Here is a 27,198-nt window from a genome sequence, read left to right on the forward strand (position 1 = left end):
AGTTGGGAATTGGTCCTGCTTTGAGCAGGGGGTTGGACTAGATGACCACCTGAGGTCCATTCCAACCCTGATATTCTATGATTCTAACTGTAGAAAAGTGGTAAGGGAAGCAAAGGGACACAAATCTATGGACAACAGAGTTAAGGACAATAAGGAGTTTTTTAAAAATATTAGGAACAAAAAGAATCCTGAAATGATAGTGGTCAATTACCAGATTGAAATGGTAAAGTTATAAATAAAATTTCAGAACAGGCAGAAATTTTCAAAAAATCTGTCTGTTTTTCATTTGGAGAAAAACAAGAGATTATGTACTCATCATATGGTCATAACACTCTTCCTATACCAATAACAACTCTGGAGGATATTAAACAAAAGCTACTAAAGTTAAACATTTTTAAATCAGCAGGTCCAAATAATTTGCATCCAAGAGTTTTGAAAGAGGTGGCTGTGGAGGTCACTGTACCATTAATATTAATTTTCAAAAGGTCTTGGAGCACTGGCAAAGTTCCAGAAGACTGGAAGAAAGCTAATGTGCCAGTTTTTAAAGAGTAAATGGGATGTCCCATTATAGGTCTGTTGGCCTGACATCAATCCTGGGTAAGATAATGCAGTGGTTGATATGGGATTTAATAAAGAACTAAGGGAGGGTAATGTAATTAATGGAAATCAACATGGCTTTATGGAAAACATATCCTGTCAAACTAATTTGATTTTTTTTATGAGACTACAAGTTTGATTGATCAAAGGCAATAGTGTTGATGTAAAAAACTTGGACGTCTCTAAGGAATTTGACTTGGTACTGCATGACATTCTGATTAAAACACTAGAATGATATAAAATTATCATTGCACGCATTAAATGGATTAAAAATTGGCTAACTAATAGGTCTCAGAATATAAATGTAAATAGAGAATAGTTACTGAGTGAGTTTGTTTCCAGTGGAGTCCCACAGGGATCAGTTTCTTGGCTCTACACAATTTAACATTTTTATCAGCAACCTGGAAGAAAACATTATCACTGATAAAGTTTACAGAGGAGACAAAAATTGGAGGGGTGGTAAATAATGAAGAGGACAAGTCAATGATATGGAGCAATCTGCACTGCTTGCTAATCCGGGCTCAAACAAACAATATGAGTTTTAATGCAAATATATTGTGACAAAGCTCTGTCCTTATCTCCATAGGTCCTGCATTTCCTGGCGGATTTCACTAGCCTCAGAGGCTCACTGTGACCCTCCACGTAGCCCTTCTCTTTCTAGAGGCAAGGGTCACAGCTTACTGAGCCATTTTCATCATAAGACAGTAAGGGAGGTGAGGAAAAGCTACCCTACTTTGCACAGTCTCTTGTCTCCCATTCTCAGTGATTAATTGGGGTAGGAGGCGAAGGGGGGAGCCCGGGCCCACCCTCTACTCCGGGCTCCAGCCAAGGGACCCTAATAGTATCAGCTACGATATTTTTAGCACCAGGATGCGTACAATTCCCTGGGCCACTTCCCCACAGCAGCCCCCACTTCCTCAATATCCACTTCACCCTTACCTCAGGGCCTCCTTCCTTGTGCCTGATACGCAGGGGCAGCTCTAGCAATTCCGCTGCCCCAAGCAGAGCGGCGCACCGTGCAGGGCGCTCTGCCGGTCGCCGGTCCCGCAGCTCTGGTGGACCTCCTGCAGACGTGCCTGCGGAGGGTCCACTGGTCCCGCGGCTCCGGTGGACCTCCCGCAGGCACGCCTGCGGATGCTCCACCGAAGCCGCCTGCCGCCCTCCCGGCGACTGGCAGAGTGCCCCCCGCAGCGTGCCGCCCCAAGCACGCGCTTGGCGTGCTGGGGTCTGGAGCCGCCCCTGCTGATATGGTTTACACTGCTCAGCCTCTCCAACAGCATGGCTTTCTCCTACAGCTCCTGATGCCCCCCCTGACTAACTGGGAAGTTTTTAACTAGTTTCAACCAGCCCCGATTGGCTTCAGGTATCCCAATCAGCCTAGCTGTCTTCTCTGCCTTCTAGAAAGATCTTAATTGGCCCCAGGTGTCTTAATTGACCTGGAGCAGTTGCCATTTGCTTATCCTGGTAACAGGGATTTATTTAGCCTGTGGCTAATATATCTGTCTCCCACTACTTTACTATAGCCATCTGGCCTTGCCCCGTCACAGTATAGATCTAGGAAAAATAATGTAGCCCATACTTACCGGATGGGGAAACTCTCTGCTGGGAAGCAGTGACTCTGAAAGAGGTTTGGGAGTTGTGTTGGATAATCAGCTGAACATGAGCTCCCCGTGTAATATTGTGGCCAAAAGGGCTAATGCAATCCTGGGATGCATATACAGAAGCATCTCAAGTATGATTTGACACTGGTGCAACTCTGTGTAGCTCGAAAGCTGGTACCTTCCACCAACAGAAACTGGTCCAGTAAAAGATATTACCTCGCTTGCCTTGTCTCTCTCATATCCTGGGGCCCTCACTGCTACAACACTGCAACAAGCTTTTTCCTTTTAGCAGTTTAACTCAGATAAATTCACACACGAGTATTTGGTAGTCACTAATCACCACTTACCATACTGATTACAGATCTCCATATTTATTGAAGTTAGAATGAGAAAAAGGTTATCTAGTAAATTTGTATGTGTAGACTTGAAATGAAATGTAGAGCCAGGTTTACAGACCCACGTGCTCTTCCTTTCCTGTGTTCTCTTTACTTCCCATTTTAGTTTATTAGCATAAAGATTTCATTCACAGACTGGAATTAAAACTCAGGCATCTAGTACCAATGAATTTACTGCGACATTTGAAAATCTAAGTAAATAGTCCAATGACAAACAAAATATGTGAACAAAAATTCCACCATACCCAAAGTCTTTCAGGGTAGAGTTCAAAATTCATACAATTAACAATGTTTTGAACCCATCCAGAACTACCGTAGCTACTTTATACAAGAATGCTAAGGCCAACATATTAAATCACTTGAAATCACAGATCAATGGGAAACAAAGTTACAGATGAGATGATATGTACAGGCATGTTCTGCTGCAGGGGAAATTTCAGGAGAAGTCCTGGACTGCCTGACCAGCTCTACTACTAGAGCACTAGGAATCCACAGGAGGCACTTCCTTTAGAAGCAGAAGAACTTCAAGGATAGGGTGCAGACTGTACAACATCTCTGAAAGCAGTAGGATCTCCACTGGGAAGATATTCATTCCACTTATTTTCACCATAGGAAGATGAAGTAGAGTAGCACTAAGAATTCTGATATGGACATAGGAATAGCCATATGCAAGCAGATCTATGGTCCATCTACTGTAGTCTGGTATTCGGTCTGACAGACTAAACTTGCTTCAGAGAGGTGAAAAATACCCTTCCATAATGCATTTCAGGCATCATTGATAAAAAAAGGAACACTGACTTACACCACAGTTAACACACAAGATACTACAAAGTTTTAATATAGAGGAAATCTGATCTCAGGCGCCAGCATAGGGTTTCTTCTTGATCTTAGCTGATGATCACTATGCCCTGAGATCTGAGGACAGATGGCCCTGTAAAGCCTATCTTTACTAGTGTAGCAACTATGAATAAGTGAGATTTTTGTAGTACCAAGTACGGGATAACAGATTCTGCAATGGACTATCAATCTTCAGATACTCAGGGCCTTTTAACCTGACAAATTCTACTGTCACTTTAATATCTGATATGATCCTGACTGGCAGAGGCAGAAGCAGAGAGATGAACTCCGTGTAGTGACAATTCTTCAGCAGATGTAAGTTAGCTACATTAAAGTCAATGGAGTTACACCTGTTGAGAATCTGACCTCTATGCTCTTAAGAGGTATTTTCCATCTCTAGTTTAGGATTTATAGATCACAATTTCACTAATGCTACAAGATAAACAACTTAATTAGGCTACATTCAGAAGTAAGCTCCAGACATGCCATGATAGTCACAGAAGAAAGTATTTTGTTATTACTCAAACATACACCCTTATCCTAATGAAGGAGTTTTTTTCCTGCAGTGGTTAACTACCTGTAGATGAGTTTTTGTTGGTCTACTAATTGATTGCCTGAAAATTAACTATACAAGTCTTTGAAGCACTATAGTCACTGCTATGTTATTAAAAGCATCTGTGCGAATCAGCCAGTCTCACTTCCTTTCATATGAAAGGGGCGGGGGGGAGTTAAATGTTCTAACAAGCCCTTTGCATGACAGGCAACTGAACCATCTATACTCCAAACCCTAAAAAAAAAAAAAAAAACACCCCACACAACACACAATTCTGTGTCCTCAGCCCATGTCTGTTTCCTAGCCCTCCCCACTAACTAGTTCTGTATCTCACAACCCACCCCCCCAATCTGTCCCTACACCCAACCCCACATCCATTGTGTACACCCCATATCTATCCTTGCTCCCCAGCATACCTCTGCTCTTCCTGAAGCTCTGGAAGTTCCTCCCACCTTCCAGGCCTGGGGAGAGAGTTTCCAAGAATGGTTCTTCACTCCCACCTTTCAGATCTGGAGGGGTTATGGATCCAGAAGGGGCCATTCAATCCCTAGCCCTTCCCAGGCTAAGCCTGCAGGGACAGAGAGGAGAGGTGGGAGGAGCAGAAAAGAGCCAATCCACTACTCACGAGACAGGAGAAGGCAGAGCCGAGCCACCCTGAGTAGATGAGCTCTTTCTGCTCCCTTCTCCCACCCACCCAAAAATGTAGTAGGGGCTCTCCAAACAGGGGCAGCTCTAGCAATTTCGCCGCCCCAAGCACGGCAGCATGCCGCGGGGGGCGCTCTGTCGGTCGCCGGTCCCGCGGCTCCGGTGGACCTCCCGCAGACGTGCCTGCGGAGGGTCCGCTGGTCCCGTGGCTCCGGTGGACCTCCCACAGGCACGCCTGCAGGAGGTCCACTGGAGCCGCCTGCCGCCCTCCCGGCGACCAGCAGAGCGCCCCCCGCGGCGTGCCGCCCCAAGCACACACTTGGCGTGCTGGGACCTGGAGCCGCCCCTGTCTCCAAAGGACTCTGGAGCTACACAGCAATACAGATGAAGATTACTTGTACTCTCAATTACCTCTTGCACCAGACTGACCACATTAAGGAACAGCCACTGTAATTTACAATATAACTATATACATCACTATCACTTTCAATTTAAGTATCAGAGGGGTAGCCGTGTTAGTCTGGATCTGTAAAAGCAGCAAAGAGTCCTGTGGCACCTTATAGACTAACAGACGTATTGGAGCATGACCTTTCGTGGGTGAATACCCACTTCGTCGGATGTATGTGGTATTCACCCACGAAAGCTCATGCACCAATACGTCTGTTAGTCTATAAGGTGCCACAGGACTCTTTGCTACTTTCAATTTAATTTTTCATGGAATTGTAATGAACTGCTGACAAATATTAGGAGTATGTTAATAAATGGCTGGTGGTCCATATTTTTTCTACTTTTGAAAAGTGGTCAATGGCTTCAAGGTTGACAACCTGCAATTTATTGAATACTCTGCAGGTGGTTTCCAAATGACCTATTTTTGTCAAATGTCACATTTTACATATTACTGTGCAGTATAACTAACCTTTGCTGTAAGCCTGCATAGACATCAAGAATACTGTGCAGTGAGTGTAACGGAAAGATATTAAAATCTAGAGGCATGACCTGTTTAAACAAGGTTGACTTAAATAGCTACCCATATTTGGACCTTGTGAATTTATTGTAATGAGGGCCAGTTCTCCCCTTTCTTTAAATATAAAGTTGTAAATAATTCTACTCTTAAACAGCGGATTCTCTTGGTAAAGAATTTAATTTCACCAATACAAAATTCTATAGGAAGAGCACACAAATAGGCATACTGGATCAGACCAGTGGTCCATTTAGCCCAGTATCCTGTCTGACAGGCAAGTGCTTCAGAGGGAATGAACAGATCAGTGCAATTTTGAGTGATCCATTCCCTATGGTCCAGTCCCAGCTTCTAGCAGTTGGAGGTTTACGGACACCTGAAGCACGGGTTGCATCCCTGTCCATTTTCGCTAATAGCCATTGAAGTACCTGTCCTCCATCAACTTATCTAATTCATTTTTTAACTCAGTTGTAGTTTTAGCCTTCACACCATCCCCTGGCAATGAGTTCCACAGGTTGACTGCATGTTGTGTAATTACTTCCATTTGTATGTTTTAAGGACTCTATGGGAAGGATATTCAGTCACTAATACATTGTCAAACTGATTCTTAACCATTTCACTCCGTTTGTAGACATTTAGATTTCTACAAAGAGGATGTACAGCTTTAAGTGCCTGCCCCAGGTGCAAGGCAGTGAAAAAATAGAACCTATAAGTTTTTTAAAATAATTCTATAGAATCCTGTTAGTTTCATCCCTATTAAGTTCTATAAGACTTGCCCCATAGAAGAAATAGCTAAAGTTATTTTGTCATTAGGTGCTGTAAAAGGTATTTTGGGAAATGTCAAAAGTGATTACCACCATATACTTTACCAGTGCCATCACTAATCTCTTTCCCTCAACTTCTCTCTACATCCTCAAGCGTGTTGTATGCATAGTTGGTATAATACAGTAATTTGGTATTCAACCGTCAAAATAATTAGGTAATAACAAATAGAATAAAAAACGTTACCTAGGCTAGAAAATTTCCTTCTATAGTACCCGTGCAGAAAAGTATTATTTTTAATATTCTAAGTGGTCTTTTTTCTGCTCATTTTAAGATTAACTAAATTAGAAAACAACGTTCAATAGATTGTTATAAGTGCAACATAATACAAATGGCCTCTGACTTTTGCAGCACGGATTAGAGATCAAGATCAGTGTAGTTTCCCCTCATACCTGTAAAAGAAATCCAGAACCGTATCACTCAGGCATAGAAAAAATTATATTTGCTAAAATATCTAGAGTTCTACACATGCATTGTCTCCATATCATGTTTATTCCTTTTTCCATTTAACACAGTGTTCTGAAATCTAGGGGAATTAGCCCACCTCATAACATCTGATCTCTGCATAATAATTTAAAACCATACTAAAATTAGAAATGCAATTCTAGGATCAGAGCTTTTTCCTAATAATCTGAGCATAGCTGATTTGCAGTGTATAGAGTCAAAAGGTAGAAGACTATAATATAGTTATTGTACAAATAAACCACAGAAATTATAAATTAAGGCTCCTACATCCAGAATCAAGCTGCTTTGCCTTCTGCAAAGCATGTACCACTTATGCTCTCCAAAATTATCACACTAGATCCAGGTAGCTATTCTGCTCTGACTACTTGTGGACACGTCTCCATTGGTACCGTTTTGGTGAGTGAATGAGAGGTAGTAAAATAGCCTTGACAGGATTTACCACGTGGCACAGAGAGAACAGTTTACCTCTGCATGTCCCCCAACCCAGAGAAGCTACCAGGAGAAGTAAGAAGTCTGTATTTGGATACAGGTTTTAGTTTCTTTCTAAAGCTTTGTGACTGTTAAAACCAACACTGTAGGATGAAACCTGCATTGTGATGTCATGTGGTGCCATCAGCTATACAGAAGTGTTTTGCCAAGTGGCTCCTCCATTTCTTTTCTCGTCTGCTAGTGTTTCTTTTAAAGGCATGGGGGCCTGAGCCTGTTCTTAGTCACTAACTTCAATAAATCACTTGGTTCCTTTCCCACCTAATGTCAAGCATACTTTGAGCCACTTATCACCTCATCCCAAAATATTACTCAAACAAAATGAACCAAGTTGTAGAGATGTTGAATCACCTCAGTAGTGCTGGTCAGAATAGAACAACCTGCTCAATTAGAAGAGGCAAAGTGGTCCAGTGGATAAGACTCAGGAGATTTTGGACTTGTCTGCACAGACATTAGTTTGTGGCAAGCTGGGGTGTGAATCTACCCCACACCAGCCTGTCGCAGACTAACTCTCCATGTAGACCCTGCTGACGTGCATTAACAGTTCAGTAATGTGCTTTGATCTAGTCCCCTGTGAAAGTGGACTAGAGGGGATTAGATCAAAGTGCATTAACCAACAGCAAGGTCCACATGGACAGTTATCCAGGATGGGCAAAATATTTTACAAGCATTTTGAAGTTGTGTCATCTTGCCTAAGAGTGAAAAAAGGCAGCCCACGATTGGACTGAGTCAGACAAACACTTGCCTTCCTAACCAGCCTATTCCTGCTACTTCAGGGTGGGGAAGCTAGGTGGATTTGTTTCAGCAGTGTAGCCAATGGCAGCACAGGGGGCACCTCGGGCAGCTCATGTCCCCAGTTACCTTAGATGAGAGCTGAGTCACCTGGCCTATTGCTCCTATCACTTCCTGAACCATGAAATGGCCTTTCGTAGAGACAGTCTCTTTTGCTAGTGACTCAAAAGAAGCATTAGGCAGGGAAAAATTCTTTATCTTCATTCTGATTTTCTACTCCCTTCCCTGTTGACCCTGGTCCTCTTTACTTTTTTTTCGTATTCTTTGCCATTGTTTTTCCCCTTTACCCATTTCCCCTCTGTGCACTCTCCACCTGTTACACTTCGGCAAGAGTGTCTAGCATCCAGTGCTAAAAGCATTACTAGTGAGGGAAGTCAGATGCCAATGTCATTGGACATAAGGAGCACTGCTACTGACAGCTGAGCTACAATGCTAGTAACACCTCATGTCTAACACTGGTAGCGTAGCTAAAAACTTTTGATGAGACAAGCAGGTTGTTCCACTGGGGACATACCACTGCAGGAGGCTCACTCCAGATGCAGTCCTACTTCTTGAAATGAACACTGTGCTAGAAATCAATTGGGTCATCATGCCGGACAGGCACCACTTCTCCAACTGCTTCCTTCACCAGCATTAGTGGTAACAGCCAATTGCACCTCCAATGGGCATGCACACAGTCTGGAAAGTACCATGTAAGGACTAAATTAGCCTCAAAGCCTCCAGACAAACTGCTGCAGACCCACTGACACATCAAGAGATTCCACTGAGTTTGAGTCAGACCAGGATCCTGGAATACCACAGCCAGTACGACATATTGGGTCAGGACACATACTGCATGCTGTTATCACAAAGTCATTCCATAACAACACAACGTAATGCCACATTGTACTATCTGAAATGTATTTAATGGGACAGGTATCAGTCCCCTCTTTAAAAATTAATATCCCACAAATAAAACCAAGATAGGTGTTATTAGCAGTCCTAATTTATGGAAATCACTGTTGCTACTGAACCACCACTGATTCCAGTTGTTGAAATCAGGAGTGGTCTTAAAATGTCCCCAAGCAATAAAGACATTTATAAGTTCCTTGACAGTCAGTTTAATATATATATATACACACACATAGATTTTTATAGCTTCGCAAGCTTATTGTTGAACTTCTGGAATCAATCTTTTTAACTATCCAACTATTGATGTTAGTTGATCATTCTGGAAAAATGTATAAAACAGAAAATGTGGCACACTTCTGAGACAGTCAGAAGAGGGCAGCCTTACACATCTTACAGGTTATATAGTCAGAAGGTGCAGCTTAATCAGACTCCAAGGGCATCTTCTGTAACAAGACACTGGTCCTGGCTCCAGGAGCTAAAAAAGTACATATATTGCTTTCCATCAAAATTATTAAACTTGCATTACCACTCACTCACCCAGAGCCAGGAGTTAAAAGGAACTTATTAAAATCTCTCTAGATAGTGCATTTGAGGTAGAGAAGTATGTTTCATCTTATCCAATACAGAATATAAGTACGTATGAGTTTATTACATTTGCACAAAGCAAACTGTCACTGAAAGTGGCACGTTTTCCCAAATTCATTGACCCGCCTGTAGAATCCCTTCAAATCTCTCACCCAATGTGCACTCTAATGTCACACAGATACGGAAATTTAAAATGAAAACTTGGTGGAGGGAGGGAAGTTAATTTAACTTCTAACATTTCTTAGATGTATCAAAGATCTCAGTTGGGTAGTTCTATTAGATTTTTGTATGGATTCTTGTAAGATGTATATGGAAAAAACCTTGAGTTCACTGCACGAGGCTCAAGAATATACAGACAATATGAATTTGAACTTTAATCTTGTTCTTTTTTGGAAAACTGTTTTCAAAATGTTTAGGTAAACTATATATAATCTCTTGCAGGAGACAAGACATTACAAACCTATGATCCAATAAAAATGTTTTGCTGATCTCAAAACATGAGTGCACAGCAGCATCAGGACTCTTGAACTGAGCCATAGCACTGCAGACATCTCACAGTTGGATTTTGCAAATACCAATTCCATCAAGCAAATCTATAAGCTTATTAAACCCAAAACACAGAAGACAAAGGTTTACGATAAACATGGATGAGAAAGAAAGATTAGAGTGCAGATGACAAAGGAAGAGAAAGATTACAATGTGCGGGTATAATGTAGGTGGAGAAGAATTACCACAGGCATGTTTTAATATAATAGGACAAGGTTTTTCCAGCAGATGCAGGATGGTCTAAGCATATTTTTAAACAGTATTCCTGGTAGTTAATCTCTCAACTCTGCTAGTGCTTCAACAAGATTCTAATGCTACCAAACACTCTGTGTGTGCTTATATTCCACCCCTCCCCTCTGCTTAAAAGAAAATCAAGTGTACAGAGTACCAAATGTGTTTCATATGATTTGTTAAAGGGGTATTCTTCTCTTGATTTAGGAGCATCTCTCCTATTAACATTAAGAGGGAGTTGCACTCATACACTGAGAGAAGAATATTCATTGCTGGGTTTGCTCTGTGCACATCAGTGGGAATATGTTGACAACTTCCTGTACTTAGCCTCCCTACTAAAGGCACAGTCAAGGCTAACAGGTTCCAAAGATAAACCTCTAGCCATTATAAAAAAAAATCCCCATAGTAAAACACACTACCTTTCAAAATGAAGGGGAAAGGCAGTTCTGATTTCTCAGCTACTCAGGTGAACAGACACACAAACAATATACCCCAGGCATTGGGCTAGTCCCAACTTCAGCTTCATAGATTGAGGCCAGAAGTGACTTGTGTGGTTATCTAATCTGACTGCCAGTATAACACAGGTCATAGGACTTCCTTGAAAATGTGCATGTGTGCACTCCATTGCCACACTGCAGGCAGTAACCATAATCCTATCTGATGAGGAGCAGAGAGCAAGATTCTTCTCCATTTCAACAAGCATGCATGCTCATCAACAATAGAAAGCAAGGGGGATGGTGTGATTGTTTCTAATCTCTAGAGTACCTGTTATCTAGCCTCTCCTTTATACTGAAGTTTCAGGGCCTGAATAAAAATGGGACCCCGTTCTTAACTCTCTCTACTTTTAATTGTGTAAAGCCAAATCCCAGTTGATGGCAAAACTAAAGCCACTTTGGGCATTTCCCCACTTCTAGGGGCATGTACTCGTACCTTTATCAAAACAAACCAGCACCCAGGTTTATTTGTATGAGGTCCTCCTAAGGAAAAGGTTACATTTTAAGCTGGTCAACCCTTCATTTAAGCAACCGAATTATGTTTCTGCCTACAGTCACAACAGTCTTTCCCTCTGTTCTACCAGACTGAATTGACTACAGTCTCCTCTCAATACTCAGGGTGGAGGGGGAAGACAGTAAAAAAAAAAAAAAAAGTGAAGCTGCTAACAATTTCATCACTAGGTGGCTGCTGTCTCATTGCTTCCCTGCTCTTTGTATCATCACTGGGTCTGTGTTTGTAGTGGGTCCCTAAATTTCCCTGTCATCCATCAGATTACCTCTCTCATTTACTGTTTTAAATGGTGCAAAACACTGGTGTAGCAGGGATAGTGACATGACTGAACTCAATTGGGGATATAATCACCTCCAAAGAGTGAGTCAAATTCATCACCAGCATAAGAAATGTGCCAGAACCGTCCTTCATTGCTGCCCCTTCCACCCTACTCAGTGGCACCTTAGAGAAGGTGACTCACAGCTGCAAGGACCCTCCAAGTGATCAATGGGCCTGTACACCTGTCACAGAAACACCATCAATTTCAGTGGCATTTGCCTGCTTATGTCATCACTCAAATTGGCCCACTTGGGTCAAGCAAACTAGACAACTCTCAGAACCCACAGTTGATTAGTACTTAAAAATAACAGAGCAGCATAAGCATATGGTGCTTATCGTGTTCACCTACAGGTATTATAATACAGTGCGGTGCATGTTCTCCTCAAAAAGCATGTATTACCTGATGTGGCTGTGAGCTGGACCATCTGCTATATGAAGGAACACCTGAAGTCTTGCTGGCTGTTGACCTCTGTAAAATAAAAATGCCATGCATTCAGCCAGAGCTCACTATAAATATCCATATATGAACTTAATTAATGTCAGCAACCCAGATTTCTACAGAGAAAGAAAGGCAGCACAGTCAAGGGTTAGGGCATTGGCCTGAAACAAAGGAGACCTGGGTTTTAGTTCCAACTTTGCCACCGACCTATTGTTTGACCTTGGACAAGTGCCTTCATGCTTCTCTTCCTCCTTGCAGCCTTAGTCTTGGCTATTTAGATTGCAAACTCTTGAGGACAATCTCTGCTTAAATAAAAGTGTGTATACACTGCCTAGCATAACTGGGTCCCAATCTTAGTTGAGGCTTCTAGACACTACTGTATCATAAAGAATAATAATGCAGAGTGCTCATCTTTCTGATGTAGCCTTATGCATTAGTTCCCCTTACCTCTCCATGTCTATTGTCACCGAAGTGCTAAACCATGTCTAGTGTGACCGAGCTATAATAGCTACCTAATAATCTGATCCCAGCCATACTCCTGCAGAACCATCAGTATGTAATCTACATACACTGTAAAAAGCATACCAAGTCATGTTTTATTCTTTGAGTTGTAAACTTAAATGCAAGACTTGTGACATACAATAGATAAGTGAGATGGTGTACTAATTGCCACTGAGTTTAAAATTATATGAAAAAGTATTACCTAACCAGCAAGTTGTCTGAGGTGATCTGATCCATACCTGCTAAAATCATTCATCCAGAGACACTATTAAAGGTCTCAAGTTTTCTACCAATTGTGATTATGTAGCAGCAAGCTGTTCTCTCTTTATACTGTATTACACCAATCTTAAGAAATGTTTTCATTCACAGGATCTAGAGAAAGTGACTCAATCCAGACTAGAGGTATGAGCTCAGGTTTGTTTGTTTCAAATACTATAGATGGTTAATTTAGTGCTTTTGAAATTGAGGAACTAATTGCTCTTGCAGATATGGTATAATGCAGACAAGTGTTTTATCAGTGCATCACAATCCTAATCTAGACTCACCTGCTATTCTAACTCTGGAAGTCTTTTCAACAGAGTGTGATAATCATACGGTTCTGTACTGGGACATTGAGCCTCACAAATAAGAATTATATTTACTTACATCCTTCCTGCACTAATGTTGGTACACAGGGCAGAAACTACAATTAGACTTACGTTATTTACACTTGAGACCTAGCTTGAATTTAGGTCTCCAGACATGAAATATTAATTCACCAATACATTACATCACCAGCTAGGCTCGAACACAAGCTCAGATATATGAAGGGAACATATATGGAAATTATAGCTCTATGTAGAATTTGTAGTACAATACTCTCTGTAATTACAGAAATAAATGGTTTAACGCTTGTAACACTTGAGGACAGAATAAAGATGTTCTAGGATATAACCAATAGGTTTACATTTATCATTAAAAAGTGACAAAGTGTCCTGTGGCACCTTATAGACTAACAGACATTGGAGCATAAGCTTTCGTGGGTGAATATGAAGTGGGTATTCACCCACGAAAGCTTATGCTCCAATATGTCTGTTAGTCTATAAGGTGCCCCAGGACACTTTGTCGCTTTTTACAGATCCAGACTAATGCGGCTGCCCCTCTGATATTTATCTAGAGTGATTGTTTCTCATTAGTGAGAATGAAAAGACAGAGTCAGTTGATTATTTTGCTGACTATTCCTTTTGATAAAAAAGTCATATTACAAGTTTAATAGCAATAATCTTACTCTGTGGATTCTTAACTTCTAACAGATATCCTTAGGCAGATATCCCAAACAAAGATTCAATTTCTTTTTAAATATAAAAGACTTCAAATTAAAAATCAACACATTTTACTTTTAAAAAAAGCTTTTACAGAACTCTGAAAACAAGGAGGGAGGGTAGGAGGGAGAGAGAGACCTAGTTTGTCTCTCAAAAGTAAGTTGAAAAGTGAGACAATTACATTTCTCCAGAAGCTTATTTTATAACAAAAAACAATTTGATTGAAGCACCTTATGCTTTTCTTAATTAAAAGTACCCAGAAAGGTAAAAACTGTTATCAAACTAACTCTGTTCCTGCTGTCCAAATTTCTTAGTCAATAGCCAAGAGAATTATGTTTTTCCCATTTCCTTCAATAGTGAATTCCTTTCATAACCAGTAACCGCCCCCAACCCACGTGTTTCATAATTCTGTTTAAAAAAAAAAATCTTCCCAGCATAAATATTAAGAAGAATTTACAACAGAGGCCTACTCTGCCAGACCCATGTAAAGGGGCCTTAATGTAAATGAGAAAGAGCCTTAGATATAATCTGCAATGAGTGCAACATATCACTATTATTAACTCAGCATCTGTGTAACTCTTACCTGGTTTAGTAAAACAAGTGTAGGGATGAAAGGGTCCATTTATGAGATATTGTATAAGGCCATCAGAATACAAAGGAAGCCTTAAAGTAGAGTGGGGTGAAAGTTCTCAGACAGCATGAACAGAACCAAAGTGTTCCGCAGGAACATGTTGATTCCATCAAAACTTTCAACAGAAATCAGGCCGGCCCAACTCACTGGGGATCAAGGAGACTCCACAGCAGATAGTTTTGTAAGGCCTGACTGATATTCACTTTCAAGTATTCTCAGAGAACCCAAGTGCCACAGGAGACATTTGCAGGGCAGATTACATTCCCTAGTAGTTGTCTCACTAATTAATGAATTACAGCACTGAGTACCTAGGGCCAAGATCAGAATCTGGATCTATAGCTCTAGCTCACCAGCACTTTGTGCATGCACCTATCACAAGGACAAAGACTAGCACAGGAGAACATGGGGGTACATCCTGCTGCTTTGTTAGTAATTGTAGCAGCACTTAACCTGTCTGGCATTAGCCCCATCTACAGCCTTAGTTTCTCTTTCTTCTTCAGGGAGGAAAGCTTCACCTTGTGGGAATTTTTCTCAGCAACTCTCCCCTTCTGGGAAATTAAACACCAACTTTCAATGCCTTCCCGCCTTCTGCCTCAGGCTCAGTTAATCCTTTGTCAGGGATTCCCCTTCCATCCAGGCTCAAAGTCCTTTTCAGGGCTTCTCAAACAGCAGATTCCTAATTGCTGCAGGTCCTTTCTTACCAGTAGGCTTTTGCTCCTTGCTGGTTTTCTGTCCCAGGCATTCTACATCATACCTGGGAGCTCTTAGCTGTCTTCTTAGTAGCTCTCTCTCCCTAAACCCCAACTTTCCTTCTGTTCCCAGCAGGCTGCCTGCCCAAGTCTATAACTAGAAGCTAAGGGGAAAGAGTCTCTAAGTGAATTCAGGCTGTCCTGGTTTGTAATCACATGTTCTTCCTCCCCCTCCTTACTCGCCCGTGGGAGTGACTGGTCTAAGCCTGACAGCCACAGCTGAACTCCTGTCCCTCCTAAAGGGCTAGTTCATCCTATGGCAGGAAAGAGTAGTGTTGAAACTTTCAGAAAAGCATGACGATTTGCAATGTAAACAGTAGTTCAGAAAGCAAGGAAAACTGCCAACTGCACATTTGTTTTCCTCATCTAAGCTAGAAGTCATTGGCAAAAAATATGCTGAGAAAAACAGGCATTATTTAGATATCCAGACAGTAGCCTGTTTGAAGGGGTAAAGGCTGACGTAGGAGTACGAACAGTTTCAGGTACAAAATGTGTTTTAAACCTACAGCCAGAGCAAAGCCTAGATGTGACAAGTGCTGATGAAACCTTAGGCCTGCTCCAACGAGCTCAAAGCCCAGTGACAGGAGGGAGGAAAATGCTTTTCACAGCAACAAAGTGGCACAGATAAAAGGAGAGCAAACAATGCAGTATCTACACAGCTCATAGGAAAACAGTGTTTGACCAGTAGAGTCATTTTTTTGAACAAAAGTGCTTATTGAAGCAAGAAGTTATAGAAGGACTAGCTGGGGTTCCAGTGTACATCACATGTCAGTCAAACACATGCAAGTTTGGATGTGGCCTGATAATGATGCTGGCTTTGGTGGGACACTTTTGAGAGTGTCAATTCAGGACAAATTGCTTAAAGCAGGACAGTTACAGCCACATTGCACACCAAGTCAAACCAAACCAGCCAAACAGAGACGACTTTGGTTTTACCCCACTGGCTAACCATAAGTCACACAAGCAATTCCCTTAGACACTCCAGTTTCCCAGTATCACCCAGTGCCAACTCGTTAGGGGGATGAATGGTTATGAAAACCAATACCCCAGTAAAAGAAAAAAAGGTTCTCCCGATCCCAAAGGACCAAGCCTCAGACCCAGGTCAATATACAAGTTAGATCTTACCCACAAATCACGCTGTTGCCAATCCTTTAGAATCTAAAATCTAAAGGTTTATTCATAAAAGGAAAAAGTTATAGATGAGAGCTAGAATTGGTTAAATGGCAAAGTTCTTGGTTCAGGCTTGTAGCAGTGATGGAATAAACTGCAGGTTCAAATCAAGTCTCTGGAGTACATCCACAGGTGGGATGGGTCATTCAGTCCTGTGTTCAGAGCTTCAGTTTGTAGCCAAGTCCCTCTAGAGGAAAGAAGCAGAGGCAAGAAGATGGAGATGAGGCAGCTGCCTTTTATAGTCTCTTCCACCTCTTAGTTCTTACTGTGGAAAATTACAGCAAAATGGAGTTTGGAGTCACATGGGCAAGTCACATGTCCATGCATGACTCAGTTCTTTACACACGGCAGCTATTGCTCACATGCTATCTTGAATGTCCTCAGAAAGACTTCTTATGTGGATTGGAGTCGCCCAAGGTCCATTGTCCATTAAGAGTTTCTTGATTGGGCACTTAATTTGCAAATTCCTTTCTCAAGAAGATGACCAAATACTTTACTAAGGCTACTTCAGAATCAAAATACATTGAGATACAAATACAGAGCCAATATTCATAATTTTAACTAAAAAAAGATACACCCATACAGATAGTATAATCATAATCAGCAAATCATAACCTTTTCATAGATACCTTACACGACAATCTTTGTACAATATTTGCTGCAAATATATAACAGTGATTGCAACAATAATCTATACAGTCACAGGTTATATTAATAATGTCACAGGCTCTAAAAGAGGGCCCAGGTAACATAGCATAATCTATGGGTAAGGTAATAGTGTGAGTCCATCAATGACTACAGATTGAAGACTATATGTTATGGTTGATTCATGTTTGAACCCATTAGAGCTGGTTACAGCCTTTCAGATTTCAACATAATGCCAAATTTCAAAACTAAGAAAAAAGGGGAGAATTTTTTTACCATACTGCAAGTTGAAATTTTTTCAAATTACAAAAGTGACAAAATTCCAAAATGCAAAAAAGTAAAAATTTGGAATTTTTTTTTGTTTGCAGTTTTCAATCAGCTAATTAATGTAACGCATCTTTTGACATGGATGTCCCCATAATAAAAGCAGACATTGAATGTATGTTGTTCTTCCTACCAGTAAACCTAGGCAATTTGCCATCTCCTAGGTTTTAAAGTGTGATTATCGCTGTGACACTGACAGACCAACTCAGGTCATGGTCATAGGTCAATTCCAGGTGGTACATGGCATTTCATAAGGCCCGCAGCCTGCTTCAACACAATATACTATCGGCCAATTCATTAGCATTTTTGTCATCATGTTTACATCATTTTAGTTTATACAACTGTGTAAACAGACAATACTGTACATAGAAAAAAACTATCTAAATACATACGAAACAAGCTGAACTTAAAATATAAATCAATACAGGGGACTTTAAATCTATATGTAGAATCTGTTTGGCCCACTCAAGGTTGCACTTAGGTTTATGTGGTCTTCCTGTGTAATAAGGTTCGGCACCATTGCTATAGTTCAAAGGAAATATTAACGGTACTGTTGTCACTTATCTCTAACCTATTGGTTGCTATTGCACTACATTATGTAATTAGATAACCCTAGATCAAAATGTGTGTTAGTGTTAAGATGAGAAGATGTTTATGTGAAAACTAATGAAAGATTGTTTGCTGTTATATTACACTGACATTGTGTATACTCCTGTAATTACATTTACATTGTGTATATCCCTGTAACTAAATTACCCACCAAACGTGATTGGAGCCATGCAACTCTGAATGAAGAAGAGTGCTAACTCTGACACCCCATCACACTAACCTCAGAGCAGAGCTGAAAGTAAGCCGATCCGGTCCGGTACGGCGTACCGGCAAGAGCCAGTACGCCATGCTGGACCACATCGACTTCCACAGCAGAGCCCTTTAAATCCCGGCCGCGGCTCTGGCGGCTGGGCTGGGGCCGGGATTTAAAGGGCTCAGAGCTCCCCACGGCTGCGGGCAGCCCAGAGCCCTTTCAATCCCTGCCATGGAAGTCGATGTGGTCCAGCATGGTTGATTTAAAGGCTCCACAGCTGGTTCCCCAGGGCCTTTAAATCTTGAGAGGCCACGCCTCTTCCGGATGAGGCCATGCCCCCCTCAGGACTCCAGCAGTACCAGTAAGTCCTGTAAGTTACTTTCACCACTGCCTCAGAGCAAGGGCCATTGAGCTCAACAATGGGAATTCATAGACTTAAGTGCAAGTGTAGACATGGCCTATGTCAGTCAAACTTTTGTTGGTCAGGAGTGTGGAAAAAACACACCCCTGAGCGACATGAGTTTTGCCGGCATAAGCGCTCGTGTGCATAGCTACCGACACTTGTTGAGCTGGTTTTATTATGTCAATGGGAGAACTCTCTTCCATCGGCATAACGTGGCTACACAAGCGCTCTTACAGCAGCACAGCTATATCAGTACAGCTTGGCCGCTATAAACTTGTAAGTATAGAAATGGCCTCTCTGCACTTCCTACCCATTGTCATCAAAGGAAAAGCCCACATGCGTAAAGACACTGTTCAGATAGTTTTCTGGAAAAGAACCTATAAATATTGATTCAAGGAACAGCCCTGTATCTCTGGACTGTTTGGATTCCAACAAGGTGGAAATACTGAATGAGTAGACAGCAGTCCCCACAGTTATTCTGGGTACCCTGAGAGACTTTTGGAAACTGGCAATTTATTACATCTCTGCTATCATTTTGGACTTACAAACTTTGACTCATTTTACCTGCTATTTTATGTGCTTTAACCTCTCAATAACTGTCATTTCTTTTTATTAGCTAATAAATCGTTTGTTAGTTTATTAGAGAATTGGCTGCCAGCATTGTTTTTGGTGTGAGATCCAGAGTACCAATTGATCTGGGGTAAGTAGCTGATTCTTTGGGATAGGGAATAACCTGTGATTTTAGGTTTAAATAACCTTTTCTCACAAAGACCTATTTGTCTGGGTGGCAAGATAGGCTGGAGAGCCTTAGGGGACTGTCTGTAACTCCATGGTAATACTGGTATCATGATTCAGGAGTGCACATTTGTTACTGGCTTGGTGAAATCTAATTACAGAACATACCACCCATTTGGGGAGTCTGCCCTATTTTCTGACAGTCTGCCTTAAGATTGGCACTCACATTTATGAACTCCTCCAGACAGCATGACCGCCATTAGAAAAGCGACTATGCAATAGTGGTATCTTCTTATTCAATAAATCTGTTCCCAGTGTATGTTTAGTCACATTTGCTTACTCCAGTGGCAGAAATAATTGATACTGCTTTTTACTTTTGGAAGACCTAAAGGGCAAGTCTACACTTAAAACACTGCATTAGCACAGCTGCACCGATGCAGTTACGCCACTGTAGTGCTTAAGTGAAGACGCTCCTATGCTGACGGGAGAGCTTCTCCTGTTGGTGTAATTAATCCACCTCCCACACAAGTGGCAGCTATGTCAACGGGAGAAGTCCTCCTGTTGACATAGCACCCTCTACCTGGGGGGTTTGGTCGGTATAACTAGGTTGCTTAGGGGTGTCGATTTTTCACATCCCTGAGTAGCAGTTTTATCAATATAGGTCTGTAGTGAAGACATGCTAAAGAGCCAATATAACTAAGGCGGGAGACCTGGATTCTTTTCCAGGTCATTTGAGATGAACAGAATTGCTAACTAAGGGCATGATTGCCCTGCCCAGCAGTTCAGACTAGGGGGATGTGAATAGCAGCCCACACCAAAGCGCTGTGCTGTAACTCGTCCATGTGGATCCTATGGGCATGAACTTAAAGGTCTCAAGTGTGAATTCATAACTTTACTAGATACTAAAAATCACAGAATGAATAGAGACACCAGATTTATGGCTTATTACAACAATCTATAACTCACTTACAATTCCCCCTCCTTCCTTTCCTCCCTATGACTGGAGGAGTGTCAACAGGTCATTTCACCTTGAATGGTCCCTCGAAATATGTGTTAACTACTTATGCTGAATAATCTGTTCCACCCTGTATTTAGCAGTGACACCCCGAGTTAGTTTCCCAGACCTGAAGAAGAGTTCTATGTAAGCTTGAAAGCTTCTCTCTCTCACCCACAGAATTTGGTCCAGTAAAAGATATTACCTCACCCACTTTGTCTCTCTAATATCCTGGGACCAATACACCAACACTGCCTGCAAAGGAGGGAATAAGAATTTCAGGATCTGGCCAATTATTTATGACTGGCTCAGAAATCAGAATTTATTGTAAACTATGCAATACATATATACATGTTTTATTTGTAATTCCCATAGATTTTCCATGCATTAGCCACTGAATTCAAGAGCTTGCTGAACGGCAGAATAGTGACTTGTAGCAACATTATAATAGTTTTTAGGCATAAAGCTTGCTTCTGTGAGAACCTTCTTCAGACAAGCTAAGCGTTTTGAACGTCTATTGCTTATGATAGGAAGAACCAATAAAGTCATGTTAAAAAGATACAGTTATTCAAAAGCTATTTGCTGACAAACACAGTCTTGTTGGTTAACTTGCTTCTTATTTTGTTTGGTGGCTTCTACAGATGGAATTTAAAGACACAAACAAACAAACAAACAAAACAAAACAAAACAACCGGCACTGTTGAGCATTATAATTTCCCTTTGCAGTTATGGCAGAAAAAAAGTGATTATTGGGTGAAATCCAGGCCCCACTAAAATCAATGGTAATTTTGCTATTAACTTCAATAGAGCTAGGATTCAGCCCATGGACTACATCAACTCTATTCACAGTAGTATTTAAAAAAAAAAAAGGTTATTCACTTCTACTGGACACAAAATGAAAGAGGTGACCGTCTAGCTACACTTGTTAGATCCCATCTCACCCAAATAAAAAAAATGGCAGCTAATAAATGTTTTTTTTTCAACCAAGAGAACTAACAAACATCAGTAATTTACAAAGCCTTTAAAAATCAATATAATCCTCATAAGTAACCAAGAAGATCAGTTTATCTTTGCTTCTTGGTCTGGCCCTGGGGGGTCCTAACTTTGTTGTTTCCTACCTGGACTGTCTCCCACTTAGGAGTCCTATCCCAGCCTCCTCTTTATGGGCTGATCCAAAGCCCAAAACTCCAAAGGGAGTCTTTCCACTGACCTCAACAGGCTTTGAAACAGGGTCTCCATTCCTACTATAAAGGGGCCCCTAACTAATCCTCTTCACTGCCTATCTTAGTGTGATATATGTACCCCCATCATAAGTTCTTTATGGGCTTACTATTCTCCCATGAGCCTGAGTTCATCCCTTTGCCATTCTCCTGCCCCCGTCTCCCCCAATACACACATTAAAACATCCTTTTAAAAGGCCAAAATCTGCAAGGCCAAAGTTTGAAGTTTGTGAACAAACCCATTTTGGAGACAGGATGAGGGAAAACAAGTTACGAACACTTTCAAAAAGTCCATGACAGTTTTAAGCACCATAGATTTAAAATTCATTTCCTGGTTTTCCCCTCTTCCCCACAAAATAATTGCCACGAAAAAAAATCTACCTTGGGAGGAGTAGCAGCATGAGGAATTTTCAGGGAATAGTTTTCTTCTTTGGAAGTTGGAGGCAAGGACAAGGGTTGAAAATTGGACATGTAATGGGAACCTGGACTTGAAAATTGGATTTATAATTTCAACCTAACTATGGAGCAGGTACTGCTAACCCCATAGTGGTCATTACTGAGCATTCAGAGCGAGGGCAGGATGCTCCACTGATAATGTAAAACCACAGTATGGTAGCTGGCCAAAATTTGCTGTCTTTTCTGCCGAGTCATAGGGTCTGCTCATTTCTGAATGATGTTATCCAACCTGAGCATTTTTTGTGCACTGATGACAAGAAGCTGGAGAATCAACAAGTATATAGTCCAAAAAATGCCCAATATCAAGCAAAAAATATTCAAAATCAGCTGATGTGAATGATGATTGAGATATAAAAGGCACACTGATGAGAGATATAGTAGTAAATTGCAGATTAAACAATAGGCAGTGTAAAAAAGAAAAATAATTCTGTGCTTAAGGTTTGTGCACTGTGTCACCAGAGATTTCTTCCTCTAGCTTACAGAAATCAATGTTGTGACAGGAAGAGACAGAGCTGGGGAGATATTGACTGAGCTGCCAACTACAGGAGTGAATCTCAGTGAATTTGTGGGTTTGAGCTTTGATGGAGCTAGTGCAATGAGTGGACACTTTTATTGAAGCTAAGGCACTCATTCAAAGTGAGTACTTTATGCCCACTGTGCAAGCAACTGTCTAGACTTGGTTCTAAGCAAATTTACTGAGGTTTCTACCACTCACAATTATTGAGGTACAATTGCGAAAAGCAACACAATCTACTCAACCAAAAGGGCAGTGTATCTGACCATTTAGCAGGGAAAGGTTATTGACAAGGATGTGTTAATTGACATTTTCACTTTTCTCCCACTAATTACAGCAAAATTGAGTACCATTTTATTGCTTTTCTGCCTGTGTATTTCAGTCAGTCAAGTAAACTACAGTGAACTTGAACAATCAGTTAGGCACAACTTGCCATATTTAGCTGATGATAAACAAGAAGTCTCTATTGAGCACCAGTAATAGAGGAGATACTGGCAAGAAATGGAAGTCATACCTAATACCCAGTATAAACCAATATTCTTTTGCTACATCAACATGTTGCAAATATTTGCTACTCTACTTATGACTGCAGCTAATGATGAGTATTCTTTTTTCACTGTGGTTTACCAGAAAAACTGCCCAAACACTACAGCAATGGCTCATTTTAGATTAGTGCTGATATTAATTAATCAAGGGTTGACCCTAGATTTTCACCAGCTGATTAAAAATACAACTGTTTTGCATAGAAGCCAAGCTCTGGAATGTTATTGCCTATGCAAAGCATTAGATGTGTAATTCATTGTCTTTTTATAAAGATTCAGCTAATTTGCATAACATATTTGCACAGTGTGCTTATTTACATATCAGACCCTCCCAACAACCTAACTGCACAATCGTAGATGCACTACTGACTCCATCTACATCTCTTTCTAAAACTCTTCTGTGAAAATAAGCCTAAAGATTTGTTTCATTGTGAGTCCCTTTGCTTGTTCTCATTCTCTCTCACTGTATTCAGCTCCTTCTTATTCTCCCCTATGCCTATCACAGAATCTAACTCATGACACAAGGGAAGGTGAGATAGGCATTCAAATTCATCTATCACTGCAAGAGGGTTTGTAGCAGGATGGACACCCCCTAAAGAGGTAAAAACAGCCCTGGGGGCTGTAGCTGGAGAAAGCAGCTTTTAGGCTGGGTTGATTGGGGGAAGTGGCTGCAGCTGGGGCCACGCCCCAAACAAACTCAGCTAGCCCTATAAAGGCAGAGAAGCCAGGGGCAGACAGAAGTCTTCCTCTTCAGGGAGAAGAGCCTGGCTGCAGGGAGCTAAAGACAGAGTACCTGAGCGAAGTAGGGCTGAGGCGGTGGGGAACTCCAGCCTGGAAAGCCCAAGGCTGCGGCCTAGCAGAAGGCCAAGGGATATTAGGGGTTGCGGAGGGCAGCCCAGGGGTAGGCCAAGGCAACAGATCCAAACCCTCCTTGTCAGTGATGAGTAGGCTGATACTGCAGTCTGCCCCAGGGTTTGGGGCTAGATGATGACTGGCAGTAGCCGTACACTGAGATAAGATGGGGATAGAGGGTGGGGGTTTCCCAGGGAGGGGAGACCCTGAGAGAAAGGGGTTACTGCTGGGGGCAGCACCCCATATAAAAAGGCATTGGGGTTCAAGGAGGGACCAGGGGGCCAGAGGACAGGCAGATCACTGGCCTGCAGAGGGTGCTCCAGAGCTGGAATGAGCTAATTCCCAGAAGTCACTAACAGGAGGCACCGCAGGGGTGAGTCTGCTTGTTTACAGGGTTAATACAACAAAGTGGCTGCAGCAGTAAAATGTGAAAATACATCAATCTAGATCTTCAGTGCCCTTCCCTGCATGATGATCGAGGGTCACCTCAGTGATAAATTCTTCTAAGAGCCCTTTAAATCTATTACACTAATTGCTCAATCTGGAGTAGCCATTCACCTAGCCCTGATACCATATCTGCTCTTAAGAAACTTTTAAAACATTTCCTTGTGATTAAAGCATAAAATATTAGATGTAAAGAAAAAGTAACAACCCTGCATGGGCTTTCAGGCTAGCTCTTCTTTTTGAAATCTGTAGAGCTGTTCAGGATTGAAAACATGGAAGATAAGGAGAACTGTCAATAAGGAAGACAGAATGTTTTCTCACTCTAAGTACATACATTTTTAGTATTCCAAGATACTCATTTTCTAGAGAGTAAATTGAATAAACAGTACCTACATCATCTTCAGATGCTTGCTGATAACCTTCCTATTGATATCAGGAAATTCCTACTAAAATCCAAAATAAATCTCTATAAATAAAGAATTAGGAAGGAAAAAGTACTTTATTTTAATATAGGTTAGGTACTTTTTTTAAAAAAAAGTAACTGATTTTGATGAGGAAAGACATTTCAAGGAAAACAAGTAATTATGAATGGCACACTCAAGACTGAACATGTACTTTGTAGCACAAATAATTTGCACAATGTACAGTAACCTTTTCAAATTAAGAAAATTTCAAATATATGAGGAAAGGCTGCCCTCTTCAGACACATTTTTTAAAAGGTACTAAAAAGATATTCTAAGTATCTTTCACTGTGGTGAAACACAATATACAGTCCAACACTTCTACATCTATAGTACCATTCTATTTAACAGGAAAATAGGAGTAAGACAACATATGTGTACACGTACACATTATAAATAAGAGACTTTTACTTTTGTGTGTGTGTACATATGTGTACACACAAAAAAGTAAGTCTCTTATCATTACCCACACATTAAAGTGTGTTTGTTTAGACTTGCTAAAGCCATGTTCCTTATAAATATTCTACATGGGTATTAGAACTTCCAAGCATGTGCTGGAATACAGAGCTATAATTAATTAATGGAGCTGTCTGAGTCTGAGATGTTTACTTAAGCTGCCACATATCTAAGTGTGATCAGAATAACCACCTGAATTCTCAATAATTGGCTTTTATCTCATTAGAATTTTTAATAATCACGATAAATGTCATTCTTCTCACATATAAAACCTCGGTTTTAGCTACATTTCTCTCACTCCAAACAATTTGAAATAGTAACAATCCATATTGTGACAGTGAATAGTATTTTACATATTAGGGATCCATCAAGGTATTGTCAACACTTTTTCCTCGCAACATTCATAGCAAATAAAAAGTCCAGTTATGTAGGTATCTATATGCTCTCACCACCATAGTATCTAAGTACTTCACACTTATAAGTGGATTTTTACCCTCACAACATCTGTCCCCATTTTCTAGGTGAGGAGCTGAGGCACATGATGTATTAAGTGAACTGCCCAAGTTCACATAGGAAGTCTATGGCAGCACACAGTACTGAACCCAGGTCTCTCAAGTGTTAGTTCTGTTCCCTAGCCACTAGTCCATCCTTCCTACCTTTAAGCTAGAGTTTCTGTACAAAATGGACATTTTACAGCATTTTCAATCACACAATTGTTTTCTAAAATAAAAAACCCTAATAAAACTTATTTTAACCTTTTATTTTCAAAGTTACACATCATGATGTAGAAAAGAAGGGGGGAATGGAACAGAAAAGATTGTATAAGAGCTACTTGGAACATATTTTTCAGATGATAAATCTTCTTTCCTTTTGAGTTACTGCATGGGAGTCACTTATACAGTGCAGACTATACAGTGGTTATCATCAAAGTTAATGTTTGCCAACAGACATGAAACAGCTACGGTACACCACTATTTCCTACTCTAAGCATAGGAGCACTATTCCGGCACCTTGGATGGAAGTGAATAATAAGTTTATAATGGCAATCACTGTATACAAAATAGTACAGCAAAGATCTTTCACTTTATGCTCCTCACACAGACCTATAAGTACAATCCAAGACTGATAGTTATATACAAGTATAGACATATAAAACTCAGTGGGACTGTAAATAAATCATTATACATAACATGGCTCCAATCCTTCATTCCTTATTCAGGCAAGCTCCCAATGAAGTTAAAGAAGCATTTGCTTGACAAAGGCCTGGGCCTTTTTCTGTTTACTTGAAATGTAGGGTATTTTAACTTTTTTAATTTTCATAAGAAGCAAATGACCTTTGTAAACAAAAGAAGATCTATATATGTCTTTACTGTTGTAAGCTACAGCTTGTGATTTTTGCATGCAGATACAAATATTCACAGCACTGATTTATTTTACAACATCACAACCGAAAGCAATATCATGTAAACTACTGAGGGATATGCTGTTACAGGTTAGAGTAATAGAGTTTTACAAAAGGTAGATCGTGCCAAACCAACCTGATCTCCTTCTTTGAGAAGGTAACAGATCTTTTAGACAAAGGAAATGCAGTTGATCTAATTTACCTCGATTTCAGTAAGGCATTTGACACGGTTCCACATGGGGAATTATTAGTTAAATTGGAAAAGATGGGGCTCAATATGAAAATTGAAAGGTGGATAAGGAACTGGTTAAAGGGGGACACTACAATGGGTCGTACTGAAGGGTGAACTGTCAGGCTGGAAGGAGGTTACTAGTGGAGTTCCTCAGGGATCAGTTTTGGGACCAATCTTATTTAACCTTTTTATTACTGA

The 27,198-nt window shown here is 40.8% G+C and overlaps 1 protein-coding gene across 8 annotated transcripts in view; it reads right to left on the reverse strand.

Moving 5' to 3' along the window:
- Positions 1-27,198, reverse strand: part of RBMS3 (RNA binding motif single stranded interacting protein 3) — a 939,633-nt gene that overhangs the window by 781,990 nt on the left and 130,445 nt on the right. For 2 of the 8 annotated variants that reach the window (XM_045008010.1, XM_045008009.1), the window contains one exon: positions 12,128-12,196. In XM_045008010.1, the coding sequence (XP_044863945.1) occupies positions 12,128-12,196 (69 nt within the window). The other 6 variants (XM_045008015.1, XM_045008017.1, XM_045008014.1 and 3 more) reach the window with 6 other exon arrangements.

The sequence above is a fragment of the Mauremys mutica genome, chromosome 2 (genome assembly GCF_020497125.1).
Source record: "Mauremys mutica isolate MM-2020 ecotype Southern chromosome 2, ASM2049712v1, whole genome shotgun sequence".
Taxonomy (NCBI): Eukaryota; Metazoa; Chordata; order Testudines; family Geoemydidae; genus Mauremys; species Mauremys mutica.